This window comes from Scomber scombrus, chromosome 10 (genome assembly GCF_963691925.1).
Source record: "Scomber scombrus chromosome 10, fScoSco1.1, whole genome shotgun sequence".
In the NCBI taxonomy this organism is placed as follows: domain Eukaryota; kingdom Metazoa; phylum Chordata; class Actinopteri; order Scombriformes; family Scombridae; genus Scomber; species Scomber scombrus.
In genome coordinates this window covers 10,174,910-10,193,476 of record NC_084979.1, presented here as the reverse complement: position 1 = coordinate 10,193,476, position 18,567 = coordinate 10,174,910, and the positions used below count along the sequence as shown (strand labels likewise).

The following is an 18,567-nucleotide window of genomic DNA, read 5'->3' as shown; positions in this document are numbered from 1 at the left end:
TCAACTTAATGCCATCCAGCCTTACCACCCACCTCGGGCCCCCCACCCAACACACACACACACACACACAAACCTGTGGAGTCTCAGTCCTTATCTTCACCATATTTGTCACAGTGAATAAAGCTGCAGGGAAATTTAAACTGAGACACACATACACTCACACACACACACCCTCCCATTCTTTCCCCCCAATTTTTCTCCCTCCATGCTCTCTTACCTGTGACAGAGATCAGCATGGGAGCCACCAGTGGCCTGTTGTTATCCAGTTTTCGGCTCAGTCGGATCTCTCCACTGGTGTGATTCAGGAGCAGCAGGTGAAGCTCATTCCCTCTGTCGATAGTGTAGTACAGCCGGTCTGACACATCGGGATCGTGGGCGGGAACTCTCCCAATAACTCCGCTGGGGAAACTGTTGGACCGATTGGACACAAAGTTGTTGAAAATAATCTGGAAGTCCTGCAAAGTGGGCTCATTGTCATTTTGGTCCACCAATCGGATCCGTACAGTGGCCCGGCTTACTAGAGGTGCGGAGGTGGCTTGGACTACAATTACATACTCATTGCGGGCCTCATAGTCGAGATCAATGAGTGAAGTGAGTTCCCCTGAAAAGATGTCCATTTGGAAGATCTCAGGGATGTTGCCCTCCACAATTTGGTACATAATCTGAGCGTTGGCACCCTCATCTGGATCTGTGGCCGTGATCTGGGCTACCACAGAGCCCACAACGCTGTTTTCCTTCACTAGAATTTCAAAGTCATCAGCAGGGAAGACAGGGGCATTGTCATTCACGTCGAGAACTGTAACCTGGATGTGGACAGGGGTTCGCTGTGGAGGCACACCACGGTCTACAGCATAAGCAGTGAGCTCATAGAATGGTACACTCTCACGGTCCAAACGGCGGATAGTTCGGACAATGCCGGATGTGGGCTCAATGGTAAAGTCTCCATCCCCATCCTCACCATTTTGGAAAGTGTACTGAACACGACCATTGGCATGTGCATCACGGTCAGTGGCTGAGATCTGGAGGACACTCGTAAATGGAGGGGCATCTTCGCTCACTGTTCCCTGATATCTGGGGCTGAGGAATTGAGGTGCATTGTCATTCACATCATTGACATTCACCTCGACATATGTAGTATCTGCTTTCTGTGGTATGCCGTTGTCTTTTGCAGTTATAGCCAAAGTGTAGGTCATCTGGTCCTCATAGTCGAGCTCTGCCTGTAGTGTTATCGCCCCTGTGGAAGGGTCAATGCGGAATTGTGGGATATTATCCTCAAGGAAATATGTGATTCGAGCATTTTCACCAACATCATCATCTGTTGCACTGATGACGACTACAGTGCTCCCAGGCGGCTTGTCCTCGTTCACACTAACAGCGTAGTGGGCGCTCTGGAATACAGGCCGGTGTGTGTTGGCATCAGTGATGTTGATGTGCACCTGACAGGTGTCATGGAGCGTGCGGTCAGAGGCAGTAACTGTTAGAACATAACGTCGTTCCTGTTTGTAGTCCAGTGGGAGGGCTAAGGAGAGAAGTCCAGCCCCTCCCGCTGTGCTGATGGCAAAGCGGTTTCTGGTGTTTCCTCCTGTTATCTGATAGGTCACAGCACTGTTGACATCACGGTCCACAGCTGTGACAGTTACCACACTGGTACCTACCACCGCATCTTCATTCAGGCGAGAATAGTACTCCTTTTGGAGGAACTCAGGACGGTTGTCATTAACATCCATCACTGTTATTGTAACACTCGCTGTAGCAGAAAGAGGTGGCATGCCATAATCCCTGGCCTCCACTCCAAAGAAATAGTGCTCCACAGATTCTCTGTCAAGAATGGAGCTGACAGTGACCCAGCCTGTTGCAGAATTGATGACAAATGGTGTGTCAGAGCTGGTGCCAGTTAACCTGTACTCCAGCCGTGCATTGTCAGCAGAATCTGTATCGATGGCTTGTATGTGGAGGATGGAGCTTCCAACTGGGGCACTCTCAAGCACAGACGCCTGGAATGGTGTGGAAACAAAGATGGGTGGGTTGTCATTGACATCTGTCACCTGTACACTGACAATGCCAGTATTGTTGGAGAGAGGTGGTCGGCCATTGTCCTGTGCACGAACACGGAGTGTATACTCCCGTTCAGCCTCAAAGTCTAGTGGTGCAACCACCTGGATCTCCCCAGTGACACTGTCGATGGAAAACTGTCCACGGCTGTTTCCGCTAATGATATTATAGTGAACAGCAGCATTACTGTCCTTGTCCCGATCTGTGGCACTTACACGGAGGATTTCAGAGTGAGGCCGCACATCCTCCTTCACTGCTACTACATAACGCTTTTCACTGAACTGTGGCACATTGTCATTTTCATCCAGAACGGTGATGAAAACTCTCACAGTGGCAGACTGTGGCCCAGGTTCCTTCCCCTGGTCACTGGCTTCCACCTGTAGTGTATAGTGCTCGTTTGTTTCCCGATCCACTACTCCACGGGTTGTAATGAGGCCAGAGCGTGGGTCGATCTCAAAGGCTGCTCTTGCTATTGCAGCTGTGTCACCGATAAACCGGTAACGGATATTGGCATTGGATGGGGAGTCTAAATCTGTTGCTCTCAGCTGTAAGATGAGATACCCTTCCTCTACATTCTCCCTAATAGTCTCTCTATACTCTGTCTGCTCAAATATAGGAGAGTGGTCATTCCGATCTGAAATAGTAATGGCCACCATTGTGGTGCCAGAGAGGCGAGGGACGCCATGATCAGTTGCCGTGACCCGGAAGTAATGCAGATCCATGTGTTCTCTGTCTAGAATCTGAGTGGTGGTGATGAGACCTGTATCTGGGTGGATGTGGAAATAGTCCGATGATCGAAAATTTACTAGTGCAACCATCGAGTAGTTCAACTTGCCTGCATCCCCTGCATCTGGGTCTGTAGCAGACATGACAATGACTGAGGTGCCGCGGGGCTGGTTCTCGGCTACTTGGACTTGGTAGTTATACTGGGAGAAATGAGGATGCCTGTTGGCTGCACGTCGAGAGCGGGACCATGGCATCAAAACCTTCTTCCCCCTTTCTCCCTGTGAGGTTTCATCATCTGCCACTATTATCAGTCGTTCCAGACTCCTCTCTCCCCTTGAACTGTGCCTCTCCTCCACAACCTTCCTCTCACCCCCCTCTCCTCCCTTGTGGCTTTCATCCTCCCAGCTCTCTTTCTTCCATCTTTCGCTATCTGGCTGTGTGATGGTAGTGGTGTGACTGCTCCTATCCTGACCCTTCCCTCCCTCTGCCTGGCTTGCCTTTGTTATTCCCTTTTCCGTCTCCCCCTCTTCTCCCCCTGGTTCTCTCCCTCCGATCAACCGCGCCTCTCTCTCGCTGCCCTCCCCCACCTGTAATTTTCCTCCCCCAACAGCGGCAGCAACAGCAGCAGAGCCCTCCACGCCGTCTCCCTCCCTCTCTCCGTCCCTCTCCCTTTCTCCCTCAGTCCCCATCTGCTGCCTATCTGACTGTCTGACACCTTCGGGCTCTAATGGCACTTGCTTACCAGATTTTAATTGCATATGTGGATGGTCCCCCTGCTTGGTGGCTGAACAGTCGGTGGAAACACTGTCAGCGCACCCTGCTTGGCCCAACTCTGGCAGTGCGCTCTCCCACAGGTCTTGTTGCTGTGTTTGACCCTGCCACGGTGTTTTTTCTATTTCAGATTCATGACGATATCCTTCCATCTCCCTGCTTCCCTTCTCCTCTTGGTTGTTGTTATTATTACTGTTGGTGTTGAATTTGCTCCAAAGTAACACTAGCTGAATGTCTGGTGGAGCTGTCCGTTGTGCTGAAATCACGTCCTCCACAGAGGGTAAGTGAAGCGAAAGTGGAGAGTTGTCCCGCCATGTGGTTGAGTTCATTTCAGAGAAAAACGATAGGTGCTTTGCTGTAATATAATCAGGCTGAGTGAGAAAATGTGGCTTACTTGCTGTTGCAAAGCAAGACGTGGCAGACACAACTGTGGGGGATGTAACGGGAAGCTTCGCAGGCAGACTTCGCAAAAAGCCTGAGTCACCAGTAAACTCTGTCTCTGAAGTTGGTTTTACTTTATCAGCGGATAGACGGAGCGGTTTGGATAGGTTTTCAGTGTCTGCATAATCGCCTGTTTGTGTTTGAGTGGGCGTACTGAGCACCGGGCCAGGATATTTTGATGCGATTTCAGGAATGGCGCTTTTGTTGGATAGAAAACGCTGGCCGGGCGTCTCAGTGTTGCTGGGGATGAATTGGATGGGGGGATTCCTCTGAGCTAGGCCTCCCTCGAGAACCATAAACTCTGCTAAATATCCATCCCCCATTTCTTCTCTGTCCAAACAACCAGAGCAACCACCGGGAACCTCCCTGCTCTCTCCCCTTGTTTGCCTGCTCTGCCCCCCGTTTGCCGGTGCTGATTTCCCCTGCCGGTGCTCATTATCAGCCCTACACAGGAGCTTCAGAATAGGAAAAGCCAAATTATTATCCGGATAATTAGATAAATTAATGTGTTTGTTGCCTTGGCTCACCCCTCCTCCTCTTCCATCCTTTCCATCTCCCCTTTCATCCCTCCCCCTCATCTTATCCATAATTCTGGCATGGTAATACATTGCTTTCGCATCAAGGAAAGAGGGTCCGCAACAACCTATGTGCGGACCCAGTGTACCAGGGTTAATCACTGCCGGTGCACTACATCCGTACGCTTCCTTCCCCTCCTCCCCATCTCCCTCATTCCTGCTCCTAATGCATCCAGTCAAACAGCTATCATCACCCCCCTCTCTGTAGCTGCTGAGATCGATAACATTGTGCCTGCCCAAATGAGAACAATTACCAGCCCTCCTGTCCAGCCTGGCTGAGCCCACATCAGCATCCCAAGCCCTGCTGTTGTTCCTGTAACATGGATGCAGCTGAATTTCATTTGTGTACTCACTCTGGGAGGAATAACCTGTTGAAAAATTAAAAACATAGTCCAATTTTGATGCTCCGATACAATCTGAATTGTTAGTGAAACCGGGGTTAAATTCAAAGGTGTAATTTGAAGCCTCAGCATGTGGTGAATTGTATCCAGAAAGAGAATGCATGCAACAAGAGGAAACGGTTGGCAAGTTGCCAGGTGAGGGGTTGTTGGCCGGGGAAGGGGCTTGTTTGTTGGGGCTTGACCGGTGGAGATGCCCGGGTGTCGGGGAGCAGCATGTGGCAAGGAGCCTCCTCACCTCATGAACCCCCTCCCAAACCTCTCCCCCTCCTCTTCCGGGTTCCCTGCACAGGCCAGAGGCGTGCACAAAGGCTCTGTCGGCGCCACGTTTGGCGAGGTGTGGCCCCGACGCCGGCCATCGTTGCGCGCACGCTCTAGTTCTTTGTACTGCCCGTTTTTTACCGTTTTGAACCGGTGAGGAGGTGAAAGCAGGTGAAGCGGGAGGTGAAACAACGCCCTTCCTCCTCCTCTTCCCCTTCTCCACTCCCTCTCCTGCGCCGACTCCATCTGAGCTCGACCTGCTCCTAATACCTGGGAGGAGAGGAGGAGGAAGAGGAGGAGGTGGCGGCGATGCCGGGGGGCCGTCTCCGCTCCTCCAAAACGTCCCGACTCCTTTTAGTCTCTCCTTCCGTGTCCTCCTCGTCCCATCCCGGTGATATCCCCCCAGCTTCCCTCCTGCGTGCTGCACTCCAGAGCATCCCCTAGTCTGTATCCGCTCCACAGTCCACCTGCTCGGGCGTAGATTCCAGCTGCCCCTCGGCGACTCCCCTGCTTCCTCGCACTGCTGCTGCTGGCTCACTTTACCGGCGTCTCGGTAACAGAGGCCCGGGGTCCATCGGTTGCAATCCCCTCCTGTATTCACCGTCCCCGGGGTGAGGGCGAACAAAGGGCCGAGGAGAAGCAGGTGGAGTACCAGAGACGAGAGCAGGAGCGGGGTGAAGCCCGGTAGCGGTGCAGCCATTTAGTCTCTTCCTTTCTCTGTCTCTCCTCTCCTTTCTCCCTCTTCCACCTCTGCCTATTCTCTCTCCTTCTCTTTCTCGAGTGCGTCTTCCCTTCTCCCCGTTACTTCTCTCACTCCCTCGTTCCGGCTAGGTGGCCAGTTCCAGGACCGCCGGCACCGCCCGACACCTTCCCCCAGGCTCCCCCGTCTCTCCGTCGGCCTGAAGAGTTGGCATCTACCCGCTGTGGTCCGTGGAGCTGGAGATCTGAGCGTTAGGAGCGGCGCAGCAGCAGCAGCATCTCTCCTCACGTTCATTCACATCCAACATGGCTCATACACACACTCAGACTGACTGGCTGGCTCACACACTATCCTGAGTGTGTGTGTGCGCGTGTGTGTGTGTATGTGCGCTCCTCTAGCCCGGTGGTAGGCTACTATCCATCCATCCACACACACACACACACACACAATCACACTCTCCACCTCTCCTTTTTCCTCCCCTCCCCCTATTGCTTGCATCTCTCTCTCTCTCTCTCCGTCTCTCTCTCTCATAATGGTTGGCTCCGGTGCGCAGGGCTGTACACAGCACCCGCGGCAGCCATATCCACAACTGGAATAGGAAGGGGACATTATAGCCTATTTCTTACACAATCACACCATCATCACCGCATCATCTCAAAGATATTCACCTGAACAAATATGTTACGCTTTACCAGAGTTATACAGACAAATCAAATGCTGCCTATTAGTAAAAATCCTTCTTATAATCTAAAAGAAAATGAAATATTGCAACAGTGGGGCAGGTTCTTGGATGAAGCGTAAACAAAACTTTACCAAGAGAGGTAAAGCACCAAGTAGATCATTGAAACGGATTAATTTTATTTCCTGTCTTGAATAAGTTTCAGTTTCGCAGCGTCATTTGTGAAATAGGGACCAAATATTCTTATTTTGTGATATCATCTTACTTCAAATTACACGCAGTAAACTCCAGCCGGGTGACGTAAGCTCTGAATAGACGGGATAGCTCTAGTAAATGTGACGTCATTCTCCGTAATATCCCCGGTGAGTAATTCACATACACACGCGTACACAGACACACACAGAAACACAAGAAATATCCATATACATTTAAAGTCGTTGGCTTTATTGTGTATGTTTTCCTCTGGAGAGATTAACTATAACATTTTATAAGCTGTACTATTTCCATAGGGATTCATTCATTTGCAGTAGTAACCTATAGTATCCTCCTAAAATTTCTTATAGGATTAGTGTGATTCATTTAAGGGGTAAAGACTCATGTGCGCAATCCGGCAATCATCCCAATTTAACACTAATTAGCGCACGGCTAAATGGGCAGATTCATTTCCTGATACTTGTTGAAAAAAAATCATATTATGCAAATATTGGCTACAAATTTCCTCCAACATTCACTCACCATCTCCCATTCAATACCAATTTATAATTCTGCCTGGGCGGTGTAGTTTTTCTAATGACACGGCTGGAATTGAATATGATTTCTTCCTGTGGCTGATGGGAGGAGATACACAAGGCGTGTCAGCCGGGGACGCCGTGCATCAGCGCCTGGAGAAGCCGAGGATCTGCCAAATCGGAGCCCCGGCGCCGCGTGGCCGAGCATGCGCGTGCACGTCATCATCCCTCCTGCTCTCTCGCTTGGCCCTCTGTCTCTGCTGTGTGTCTGTCAGTGCGTGTAGAAGTGATTTCTGTACACTTTCTGTGTCAGTGCTTCAGAGCACAGCACAGCAACATGTCCTCGCAGGACATTCTTTATTGTTTCTAATTTTAATCGTAAATTTGCCACTTTATTTCTTACACGGCCGCTCGTCTTTAGACATTTTACATTTGAGAATGTTGGTTTCTTTTGTTAGATGACAAAAAAGGGCTTTGTTTAAAAAAAAACCCAAACACATCTATGTTCCTCAAAATATCAAAAATGTATTGTTGGGTATGTACCTGAAATCAGTTATTTTGTCAGCACTATTACGGTTGTGTTTCCTAAAAGAATACACACAACACCATCTCTCAATTGTCCTGTCTTACATTGTTTTCATTCTAAGGCGAAATGATTGCTGTTAACATATTAGTGCCCAAACCACAATGAAAAAAGTCAAATGTTATGCTGAGGAGTAACCACAGCTGTCTCACCTTCTAGTCAAAATAAACTGAAAACTAAATGTTGAGAAAGACAGTTACTGTGCAATGGTATGACAATGTGTGTGTGTGTGTCCCAGTCAGCCTGAACAGAAGCTGGTAGAAGCCTGGAGCGCAGCCACGGCAATATGGTGCTCCAACATGCATATCCTCCTTTTCCAAATAAGATTTAAATGCACAAAAGAAAAAAAATGCTCTCCCTCTCTCCCCTCTCTGGATGTCTGCAGCCTTGTACGCTGTCACCAGGATTTGCTGCCGTTTTTCGAACGTGTCTCCAACACCATCACGCGCCTCAGTCAGTCAGTGTGATTACTGTGGAATGTAGGTTATTGTGGCGCAGGCTGGCGGCGGTAACAGGATTTGGAATGGGTGCATGTCGGGGGAGCATGGTAACGTCTAGACAAGTTGTGACTTGGCAGCGTGTGAAACAGTGTGACAGTATTACTCCGTTTACCCACTTAGTAATAATAGCAGAGGTGTGATAATACCATTTTTCAGACAAGTAGGAGTAGCCTTCTTATGCTTTGCCACCCATCAAGGGTCAAGGGTCAAAGTTTCCCCGGGAGCTGGCAGGGATTCATTGTCTGGAACAAGGACACTTCATCGGAGCAGGTGGTTGCTGCCAAGCTTGGATCTAAATTCTTCATGGTGAATCGAAGGTCTTTCTTCTTGCTGCTTTGTCCCCGAAATCACTGAAACTAGAATAGAAATAGTATATTTCTGCCACACATCTCACAGGGAAATGAACACTTGTAGCTAAATATTGTTTCACTTGCAGCAATTGTAGCAAAATTACACATCTTATTATAGTCATCCTCTCTAACTCTGAGAGCAGCACTGTGAGTAATGCAAAAACTGCAGTACACTTTCCATATTGGCAGCTGAAATGATATGAGACAGAGCGAAAAAGTAGATTTTTTTCCCAGTGGGAAATATTGTCTCGTGATTTTATCGTGTTAAAAGATGGCAAGAGCATTTGTAATCTGGGTGGGATGAATTGAAAAATCTTGATTTTTTTTTAAGGCAAGAAAGCAATTTAGGGTGTGATGCTCATGTAACGTGACAAATGGTACAGTAAATAACCTCTACAACACTACATGTGGCACACATAACAGAAATTTAAAAAAAATACAGGAGGCAGTGGGGATTACGCAGCATATTTCATATCAAAAATATTTCCATTCCGCATTACAGAAAATCAAAACTAGTTTAATCCTTTCATACCCTTGAAAGTCTTTGAGATATTAATAGCCTTCGGTCTAGCAGGGCAACATCCAGACAGCAGGGAATTCACCAGGGAAAATTTCTGGCATGAAGTAATTCTGGTTCCTATGCTGGAAGATGGACAGTTAATTACACTGAATGGGAACTCTAATAATACAAGAATGTTAAAACTTGGCCAGTCCCCATATCCCATTTGAAACTTGTTGAGGTCAACAGCAAAAAAAGACCCAGACTGTAAAATAAAATACAATTTTAAATAAAATTAAGTGGATGTTCTTGAGCATCCATATGGATTAATCGGCTAGAGACACCAATAAAGAGAAATTAATCCGTCAAACCCACTTTAAATCTATGAAAATATAGTCATTACCATTAGGATCGTCAGCCCTAAATAATATTTATTCTGATTGGAATTTGAGTAGACTAGCTGCAGATTACGTCATAAATGTTGAACAATCCCTAATGCACCATTGAAAATGCCTGAAATATTAACAGCCCAGTCTGTCAAATCAGATGAACTTCTGACTTAGGCTGATCCTTGCTTGTCTGTGTTGCTCTAATTATGTAAACAAAATGATTCAGCACGAACACATATTAAATATTAGACTTTTTCTTTTTATGTTCTCTTTTTTTTTTTAAATGTAGTAATAATTGGATAATGGGTTTTTAGATTAAGGATGAAACTGTTTCATGTCCACCTTAATCTTTGTTCTGACTAACTGGTCAGATTAATTAGGGTGTGTAGAAAGTCTAATTGACGGAGTGTTGAGTGACAGCACGGAGGGAGTGCTGTGCCACTTAGAGCTATTTATAATGGATCAGAGGGGCTGGACAGACTATAAACACTAAACGAAACTGACTGACAGACAGTTACTACAGCACCCTGTGGGGCTCTGACAGAGAGAGAGAGAGAGAGAGAGAGAGAGAGAGGGGGGGGGGGGGGAGTTAGAGTGAGAGAGAGAGATAGCATGGGTAGATAGCAAGGTAGTGCAAAAGAGACATTGCAAAAGAGCTACTGTCTGTGAGATCTTTCACATAAGCTGGACATCAAAGCAATCTTCATTTATATAGCAGTTCTATAAGACAACAAAAATTCCGAATAATTATAAGAATTGGTTTATATAACAGCTAATTAAAATGAGCAAACTCTGTGCTCCACTCTTCACTAAGCACAGTGCTCCAAACAAATGCTTGCTGTGAACAATCTGCATAAAGAAGTACACTGGCCCAGACTCTATATTTGTTTTATGTATAATGAAAACATTTTATAACGTTCAATGTGTACAAGTCTGGATTGTTAGAGTTAATATTTCTGGAGATGTCACTAAGTCCTGATTTGGGACATTGCAGGATCACCTATATCCAGGACATCAACTCCAGCTCCAGTTCACACACAATGCAAAGAGAGAAGTATCGGGTACTATAGGTTAAAAAGATTATATCATGCTAGGGGCTCTACTCTAAAGCTAAATGCTAATGTCACTATTCACCATCTTAGTTACTCTTGTTAGCATGCTGCTTAACACCAAATACATGCATCTGGGGCTGAGGGGAATGTCATTAGTTTTTCAGGTAAGTATTGGACAACTTACAATATCAGAAGTTCATGTTAAAAGTGGGTGACGTGTCAAATAATGAGGTAAATGTATGTAGAGGTAATCCCTGTGAGGGGAAATTCACCAGCTTCAGACTGCTCTGCATGCTCGGTTTTCAACATTTTTGTCTATTTTCAGTCAGAGCCAACATTGCCTCATGATGGATTTCTTTATATGGTCAACTGTTCCATGCATGCATATTTCACTTCTGTAAATTCCTCACAAGAAAAGTCTTATTCTTATTTAGTCATTTAAAAGCTTTTCATTTTGTTTCATTTGGTTTGCATTGGCAGTAATTTTACAGAACTCTGATATGTAAAGCTGGCCAATCAGAACAGCGCAGCTAATCGGGAGGGCCCTTAAAGAGACAGGAGCTAAAACAGACTGCAAAGAGATAAAGGCTATACTGATGGACTGCATAAAGAGCCAGTATAAGATAAATAAGGTGTTTTTTGAACATACAAAGGTACTCTGGTGGAGTACAAAAATAAAGATTTCTGGAAATGGTCATCTTTAAAGTTTTGACTTGATAATGTTGTTACAAGAAAAGACAATTAATCACTTTATATGACAAAATGCATCCTGAGGGGAAAAGGAATATCTTCATGATAATCCATCCAAAGGTTGGTGGGAAATGTCACTCAAAACCACAAATGTCAACCTCATTGTGGCGCTCAAGGAAAAGTCAAGGGATCTTGAGAGTGATTAGGAAACATCTGGACAACATAGATATGTGTACCAAATTTAGTGCCAATCCATCTATTAGATGTTGACATACTTCACTAGATATTTCACTCAAAATTAGACTTGCTGCTGGCATATAAGGAAGGGATCACCAAAGTCATCAGGATTCGTCCTCTGGGCAACATAGATACCAAATTTCAAAGCAATCCATGTTATAGTTGTTGACATGTTTCGGTCTGGACCAAAGTCTGGACTGGTGGACCAAACCAGCTGGTCACTAGCATGGCTAAAAGGACAGACAAGGTGAAAGCGTGAACATGACAGAGAATGTTAGAATAAGAGACAGAGACAAGCAAGGAGGACTTACAGGAAGAGAAAGTTTAAACTAGGAGGATAAAAGCCTGATGTTTAAATAAAACATTTTCAAATTATTGTAACAAACAGTCCAACAGACATTCAGGCTCATTCAGGTCTATGTTATTACATTAGGCTATCTAATCATCTAATTCCAAGCTATCCAACTCATGTTTAGAGATTGGTCTATATACACTTGACTGGAGTGTATATAGACCAATTTTCTAGCATCATTGCCCTTGTCCAGAGGAAAAGACAAAGGTAATAATGTCATTCAGTCCCCTTCAAAACAACGAAAAGCACAGTCTGAACACATTCAATAAAAAATCCACACTAGAAGTACTGTCAAACTGTTAAGCATCACCAGCCTGGGAGGTTAAACACATATTATTTTAGGACAACATTTAGATATTTCCATCTGACACTGCATGTACTCCTTCATAGTTGTCTTAGCTAGTCCTATGTAAATCATGTTTTGTCAGCTGTTTCTGGTTTCTGGTTTAATTTTATTGATACATCTGACCCATAATTCTTTTCAACTGCCTCCAGAGAATTGGTACAAATTTGTTCACCCTTTTAGCTGTGGAGCGTGGAAGGAGAGATAGCAGTAGCAGAAGGTTCTTTTCTTCAAAAAAGGGATGTATTCTTTAGTTTTCATTAAATCTAAGGTGTATTTTCAGCGACATGTCGGTGGAAAAAAGTGTGAGAATCTGCCTCTTCTGCAGTCAATAACCAGTATTATTTTGACATGACAATGGTGTTTTTTAATGGTGTGAACTGGCTTGGTTCGACTCTTTCAGGACCATGGACAACACCCTGCTGCAAAGACTTTTCAAATGTAATGGCTGTGTGTGTGTGTAGTTTCTGATATTTGCTCACCTTCACTTATAATTATTCCTTTAAGTAAGATCAGCGTCCACTGTAATGTCTAGGAAAATTATGTTTAATTTGATAAGCAAAAACATACATCATGGCAGAACGAGTGGCATTGACTAAACCGAAAAAATGAACTCACTGACTTCGGACTGCAATCAATTTCATGATTCAGTGTGCCGCCTGTAATACTGTTCGCTGTGGAGTCAGAAATGAGTGAACCTAATTCCAATGAGAAAATCTTATTCCCAGTCTGGTAGAGGTAATGTGGGTCAGGAACAGCTGGATCCTGCCGCTGATCCACTCTACTGCCGTCTGCTCTGCAATCCATTAATAGCAGCATTTATGCACACACGAACAGAACGTCTTATATTGTTTTTCTAAACAGGAAAATAATGCGGCTTCCGTGCAGCTCTATCTGACAGTTTTTTGACAAGCTTGAAATGACCAGATGTTTTGCTAACTTCTGTGGCCTGCTGCTCTTAATGGAAACTATTACTTGTTAAATGAAGCAAAACAACTGTTTACGAATAACCCTCATTCACATTTCTTGGTGCTTTAGCTGATGAAAATTATGAGTGCTGTATGAGAGCAGTTTAAATAGACGTGTCAGTGTGTGACATATTGTAATGGTGCATTCACATTAAACTAGAAGAGGTGGACACCACAATTTCCCCTGCATTTGTAAAACTGCTCAGCTCGGGGGAAGTGAAACATTTATGCAGTTTTCTTAATGTCACACACAATATCTGTGATGCTGTGTGAATTGGATTTTCACAAACCCTCAGGGAATTATTCACTTTATTGCTCAGCTGTGATATTTTCTGGCTGAGGAACATTATAATGTTTGTTTACATGTTGGAGTGTGTGGGAATGGTTCCTCTCATCGCTGTGTTCTTAAATTTCAAAAAAGCAAACATCAGCCCATTGAGGGCTTTACTTTTGTGTGTGTGTCTCAGCCATAAAAGCTCACATCTCAAGCTTGAACTACAACTGCAGATTATAATCAAAGTGGTTATCTGTTTCTGATGGGATTTTACCTTTTATCAGGTATGACACATATTTAGTGTTGCTATGATGATTTGTACAGTTTCCCTGTCAAACTGCAGCCTGTACTGTCACTCACCATGCTGAAGTCAAACCTGGGACCTGTTTCAGTGGATTTGTTTTTGTGCTGAGAGCAGCAGCATGAGTGTGTGAATGTGTGTGTATGCGCGCTTGGTCAGTGGACTGGCTTCTGTGTGCTGAGGGATCAATAACCGACTGACTCCTCGCGGGAAGTCTCACTGCCTCGAGCCTCCAGGCAGGGGCCCGCGTGCTTTCCGTCGGTGTGGGTTTCCATGGGAACAGTGAAAGTGTGTGTGCATGTGTGTGTGAGAGCGACTGGTGGATTACTACTACTGCTGCTGGTGTGTGTGTGTGTGTGTGTGTGTGTGTGTGTGTGTGTGTGTGTGTGTGTGTGTGTGAGAGAGAGAGAGAAAGAGGAAGAAAGGTGAGCACAAAGGTTGTGAGCAAATGACAAAAAAGGAAAAACTGCGAAGAAACGGAACATGAATACAGAAACACAAACACATACACAAAGAGGCAAAAAAAAGAAAAGAAAAAAGGACAGGAATACAAAAAGAGAGACGATCTTTACAGATAAGGTTGTCTTGTGTCCTCATTGCTTTTCCCCTCTCGCATAGCACTCTCCTCTAATTGCACGCTGCCCTCAGCCTTTTGCCTCTCTGTTGATCCATCCCACAGGGGGTATGAGGGGGTGTGGATGTAGAAGGGCAGGCCACAGGCTGTCTATAACCAAGCTTTCCCCTCCTAACAACCCCCCTCAAAAAAACCTGGGGAGATCCTGAGCGGCAGGCCAGCATGTGGCCGTTGGCCTGCTGCTCATCTGTCCGGTTTGGAAATGATGCAGCAGTGATGCATATTCAACATAGGGCGAGGGTGACAGAGGTGTGTGTGTGTGTGTGTCTGCTTTTCTGTGTCTGTGTATGTGTGTGTGAATGAGAGAGAGAGAGACAGAAAGAGAGAGAAAGAGAGAGAGGCGGACACTGCCTGTCATTGGCAGACAGGCAGTCAATGACAGAAGAGCCACTTGCCGGAAAAGCCCCCCTCTCCTCACACACGCACACACAGTGAGTATGGCATATGGCGGCAGCTGCCCGGCGCGTGTCGTGATTGTGTGAATTAGAAGCAGCGTGGTGCGCGCATGAATAATGAGCCTCGCCTCTCCACGGGGACGCGCCTCACATGATGAAAAGATGAAAGAATTATGAGAAGGAAAGAGGTAAAAAAAAAAAACTCCTGTAGAGCTGCTTTTCCTCCTATGATCCATAACTGTTGATTTAACAGCTGACTATTCATTTCATCATTAAACTCTTCATCTTTAGCTCCTCTTCTCTCACCATCTGTCTTTTTCATATTCAATTCACATTTGCTGAGTTAAGGTCATTTCATTTCAATTCAGTTTGAACATGGTTTCAGGTGATTGCCCTGCAAGAAGTGATTAGGCTGAAAACCCCAGTGTCATTTTGGTTTGTTACCTCAAACAAATTTATAAGTGACCTCTGAGACAGATCTTTTTTTCAGATTCATTTTTACAATTGATTGTCAACACTTTTGGGGAAAGTTGTTCTGCAAAGCCTATAAAGCTAAGAGAGAAAAGTCTATACTTGACCTTGACCTTTTCAGTAATTCTTACTGAAGATATACATACCTGTTTTTTCCGGAGCGCTCAACCACATCTCAAAGTCTTCACCAACTGTTGGAATTTTCTCAGTGTAGTCAATCTGCTTCTCTTCTAGGCAGCCTTACATTGAGACAAGAAATGTTACAAAATAAATATGGATTAATACCATATAACTGCCACTTAATAATACTCTCCCACAACATATACTTTTTAGGATTTGCAGTGATACTCATAAGATAATTTTGATTGAAAATACAACACGCTCAGATGGGATAATGGTGCTGTCAAGAACAGAAATTAACATTTCCTTCTTCTCTTCTTCAAAATGGTTCATGACTTTGTCCTTACATTTTATTTTTGAATAGGCAACAAAAACTTAATACAAAGTCAAGTTCCACATTTTAAGATCAGAAGCTCAGAGCAATCCGTGGATCATTTAAAATAGAGGCAAATACTGTAAACAATTGAAGTCACATGCCAGCACCGAGAAGTTAACTTAACTGAGAACTTAGCCTTAGTGAACTTTTCCTGTCTTCCTTTGCTCCCTTTTCCAACCTCTGAACATATATCTGTGAGCATAAAGTAATACTAGTTTAAATACTTACATGCAATAATGCAGTTTCAAGTTGCTAGTTTGGTAAAAAAAAAGCGTCTAGAATGAGCAATATTAATCATGTTAGCACGTCGGGCAATTTTTTAATGTTGTGTTAGCATCCGGGCCAGCCCCTAGTGACCAGCTAACTGCTAGCTTATGTTAAATGCATTGACTGTATATGGACGACGCGTCTCTACAATGGATATATCATTGACATTCGACATATATATCATACTTGCAACGTGAAGCCAAACCTCACTTTGGCCAAAATACCTCCTTTCCGGAAGCTGTGACGGTGCAGGATACACCCCTTCAGCATTCCCGCCGTCTGATGGAGACTTAAGAGTGGCTGTCACAGCTGTCAATCAAACATCACAAACCTTTTTCTATATCGTCATTAATAATTAATTAAAAACAAACTTATCAGAAAAACGAGCACTTGGACAAACATCAGCGTGATAAGAGCGACCTAAAATGACAGAAACCATCGTTGGGAAAAATGTATTTGACATGTGCTCTGATTTTTTAGTTTGGGTCGTGTCCCACCCACTAACATGAAGGAGGTGGGAATTATTACCTATACTGCCACCGGCCACCAGGGGGCGAATAAGATGTATTGGCTTCACTTTTGGTGAGCTGACATGATGCCCATGTACAGTCAATGGTTAAGTGTAAGTATATGCACTTATATCATACTTGTTTCTGTGTTGTACGTAGGACTAAGAGTAAAAGAGTAATGTAGTTTAACGGTGCTTTTTACAGTAAATACCCCAAAATTCGCCAGCCAACAATAATTACTGGGTATAAAAGGGTGTGCTAGGTAAGTGCCTAGCTAGCAAGCAACAAGACTAAATAGGGCTGAATGCAAATACAGTGAATAAAATGCAACTACATATGTTGTTAAAACTTAAATTTGCCCAGCAAGTTACCATAATACTAAAATTAGACTTTTAATAGTTAGTAGATATCCAAAACTCTGGAAAAAGCTCAGTCTACAAATTCCTTATCATTATTATTATTATTGTTTATATCATTATTATTATTATTATTATTATTATTATCAGCTATTCAGGTGTAACCATTGACCACTATGTATCTTTAGGTGTAACATACAGTATATCTGAATTGTTCCACTATTGTTGGTCTGCTTTTGATAATCTGTGCACTGTGTGGTTCTGTTATGCAGGAAATGCTCATATGATGATATTGATTATTATAAATGTAGGAAACTTGTGCCCAAAACAGATTGGGCATATAAAACCATTGTCTGCGGTCCTTAGTGCCTGCTCTGTGTGAAATGCTGGGGAGTCAAAGTAGATGACAACAATGTTGAACCTTTAGTAAGCCAGAGAAAGGAACATATTATTCAATAGTTGGTGGATCAAACCACAAAGTGAACACTGGTCTTGTATTTCAACAGGTGGTGAGACTGAGGAATCCTCTGGGATGCACGTTCCGCTCTGTTTCTGCTGGATGTGTAAGTGATGCTATTCATAGAAACATGATTACACATGTATTGTACATATCAAGGCTTTCTACTGTGAGTTTGTTTTGGAGTCTACTTCCCGCCGGCTGCTATTCAAAAATAGTTTAATGAGGTTTAATTTGTGTTGCTGCTTTTCAGGTTCGGTTTCTATTTGTGTTGTGCGTTATTTCCCCTGTTACTGTGTGTGAAATGCTCTTAAATCTTGGTTATACTGTATATCAGGTAATATCGCATCCCAAAATTAACAGTGTGACCAAAAACAGCTTATTATATTTTCTAATGATTACAAATAGCTCTATTCTTCTCCCCCATCCGTCCTGTTTCTGTATTGTCTCTCTTTTTTTTGGTCTATTAGATCTCTCATCAAACCTCTCGCTCTCTTTCTTTCATACTAGCTTTCTTTGTTCTTGTTCTCCTATTCCGTCTCTCTCAGTGTCTCATTCTCTCTTCATTACCTCTGGCGTCCAATTGGCCGGCGTTGTAGTAGCGCCAACCAAAAATGATGTCATTAATTATTTGTGTAGAGATTATGTGATTAAGCTTCTGTGTGTCCGCCCTTTTGTGTGTGCAGGCCCATGCCTCGGTTAGTGCGTTTGCATGTATGTGTGATTGTGTGCTCTATCTGGTGGCCATATTATTAGATTCAGATAAGAGCAGAGAGCTTGCATGCATGAGCAAATCTCTGGTTAAATTGTTGACCTACTGCTATTGAAACAATCAAAGAAATGCTTAATGCCCCCTCAAAATCTCCCCTGTTGCATAAAGACAATAAGTGAACAGAATCTAATAAAAAGTGAAATAAACTGCAGCGATCTTTGAGATGAGAAATGAGCAGGAGGTTGAATCACTAGCTCTCACACAATATTTCCATCGCGCATTGTTTTATTCAGGTCACAGAGTTTTGTTTATGAAACCACTGACGAGGGAGAAAGATGATCAGTAATACAGGAAATAAGAGGAGAGGACAGGAGATTGTTATAGTATTAAAACAAATAAAT

General features: G+C 44.1%; 1 protein-coding gene across 1 annotated transcript in view; it reads right to left on the bottom strand.

Annotated features, from left to right (window-relative positions):
• The window catches only part of celsr3 (cadherin, EGF LAG seven-pass G-type receptor 3), a 104,524-nt gene extending 98,585 nt beyond the window's left edge, over positions 1-5,939 (bottom strand). The window contains exon 1 of the mRNA XM_062427388.1: positions 218-5,939. Within this exon, the coding sequence (XP_062283372.1) occupies positions 218-5,924 (5,707 nt within the window). The 5' untranslated portion in view covers positions 5,925-5,939. The remainder of the gene's footprint in view (positions 1-217) is intronic.
• Positions 5,940-18,567: the final 12,628 nt, after the last annotated feature.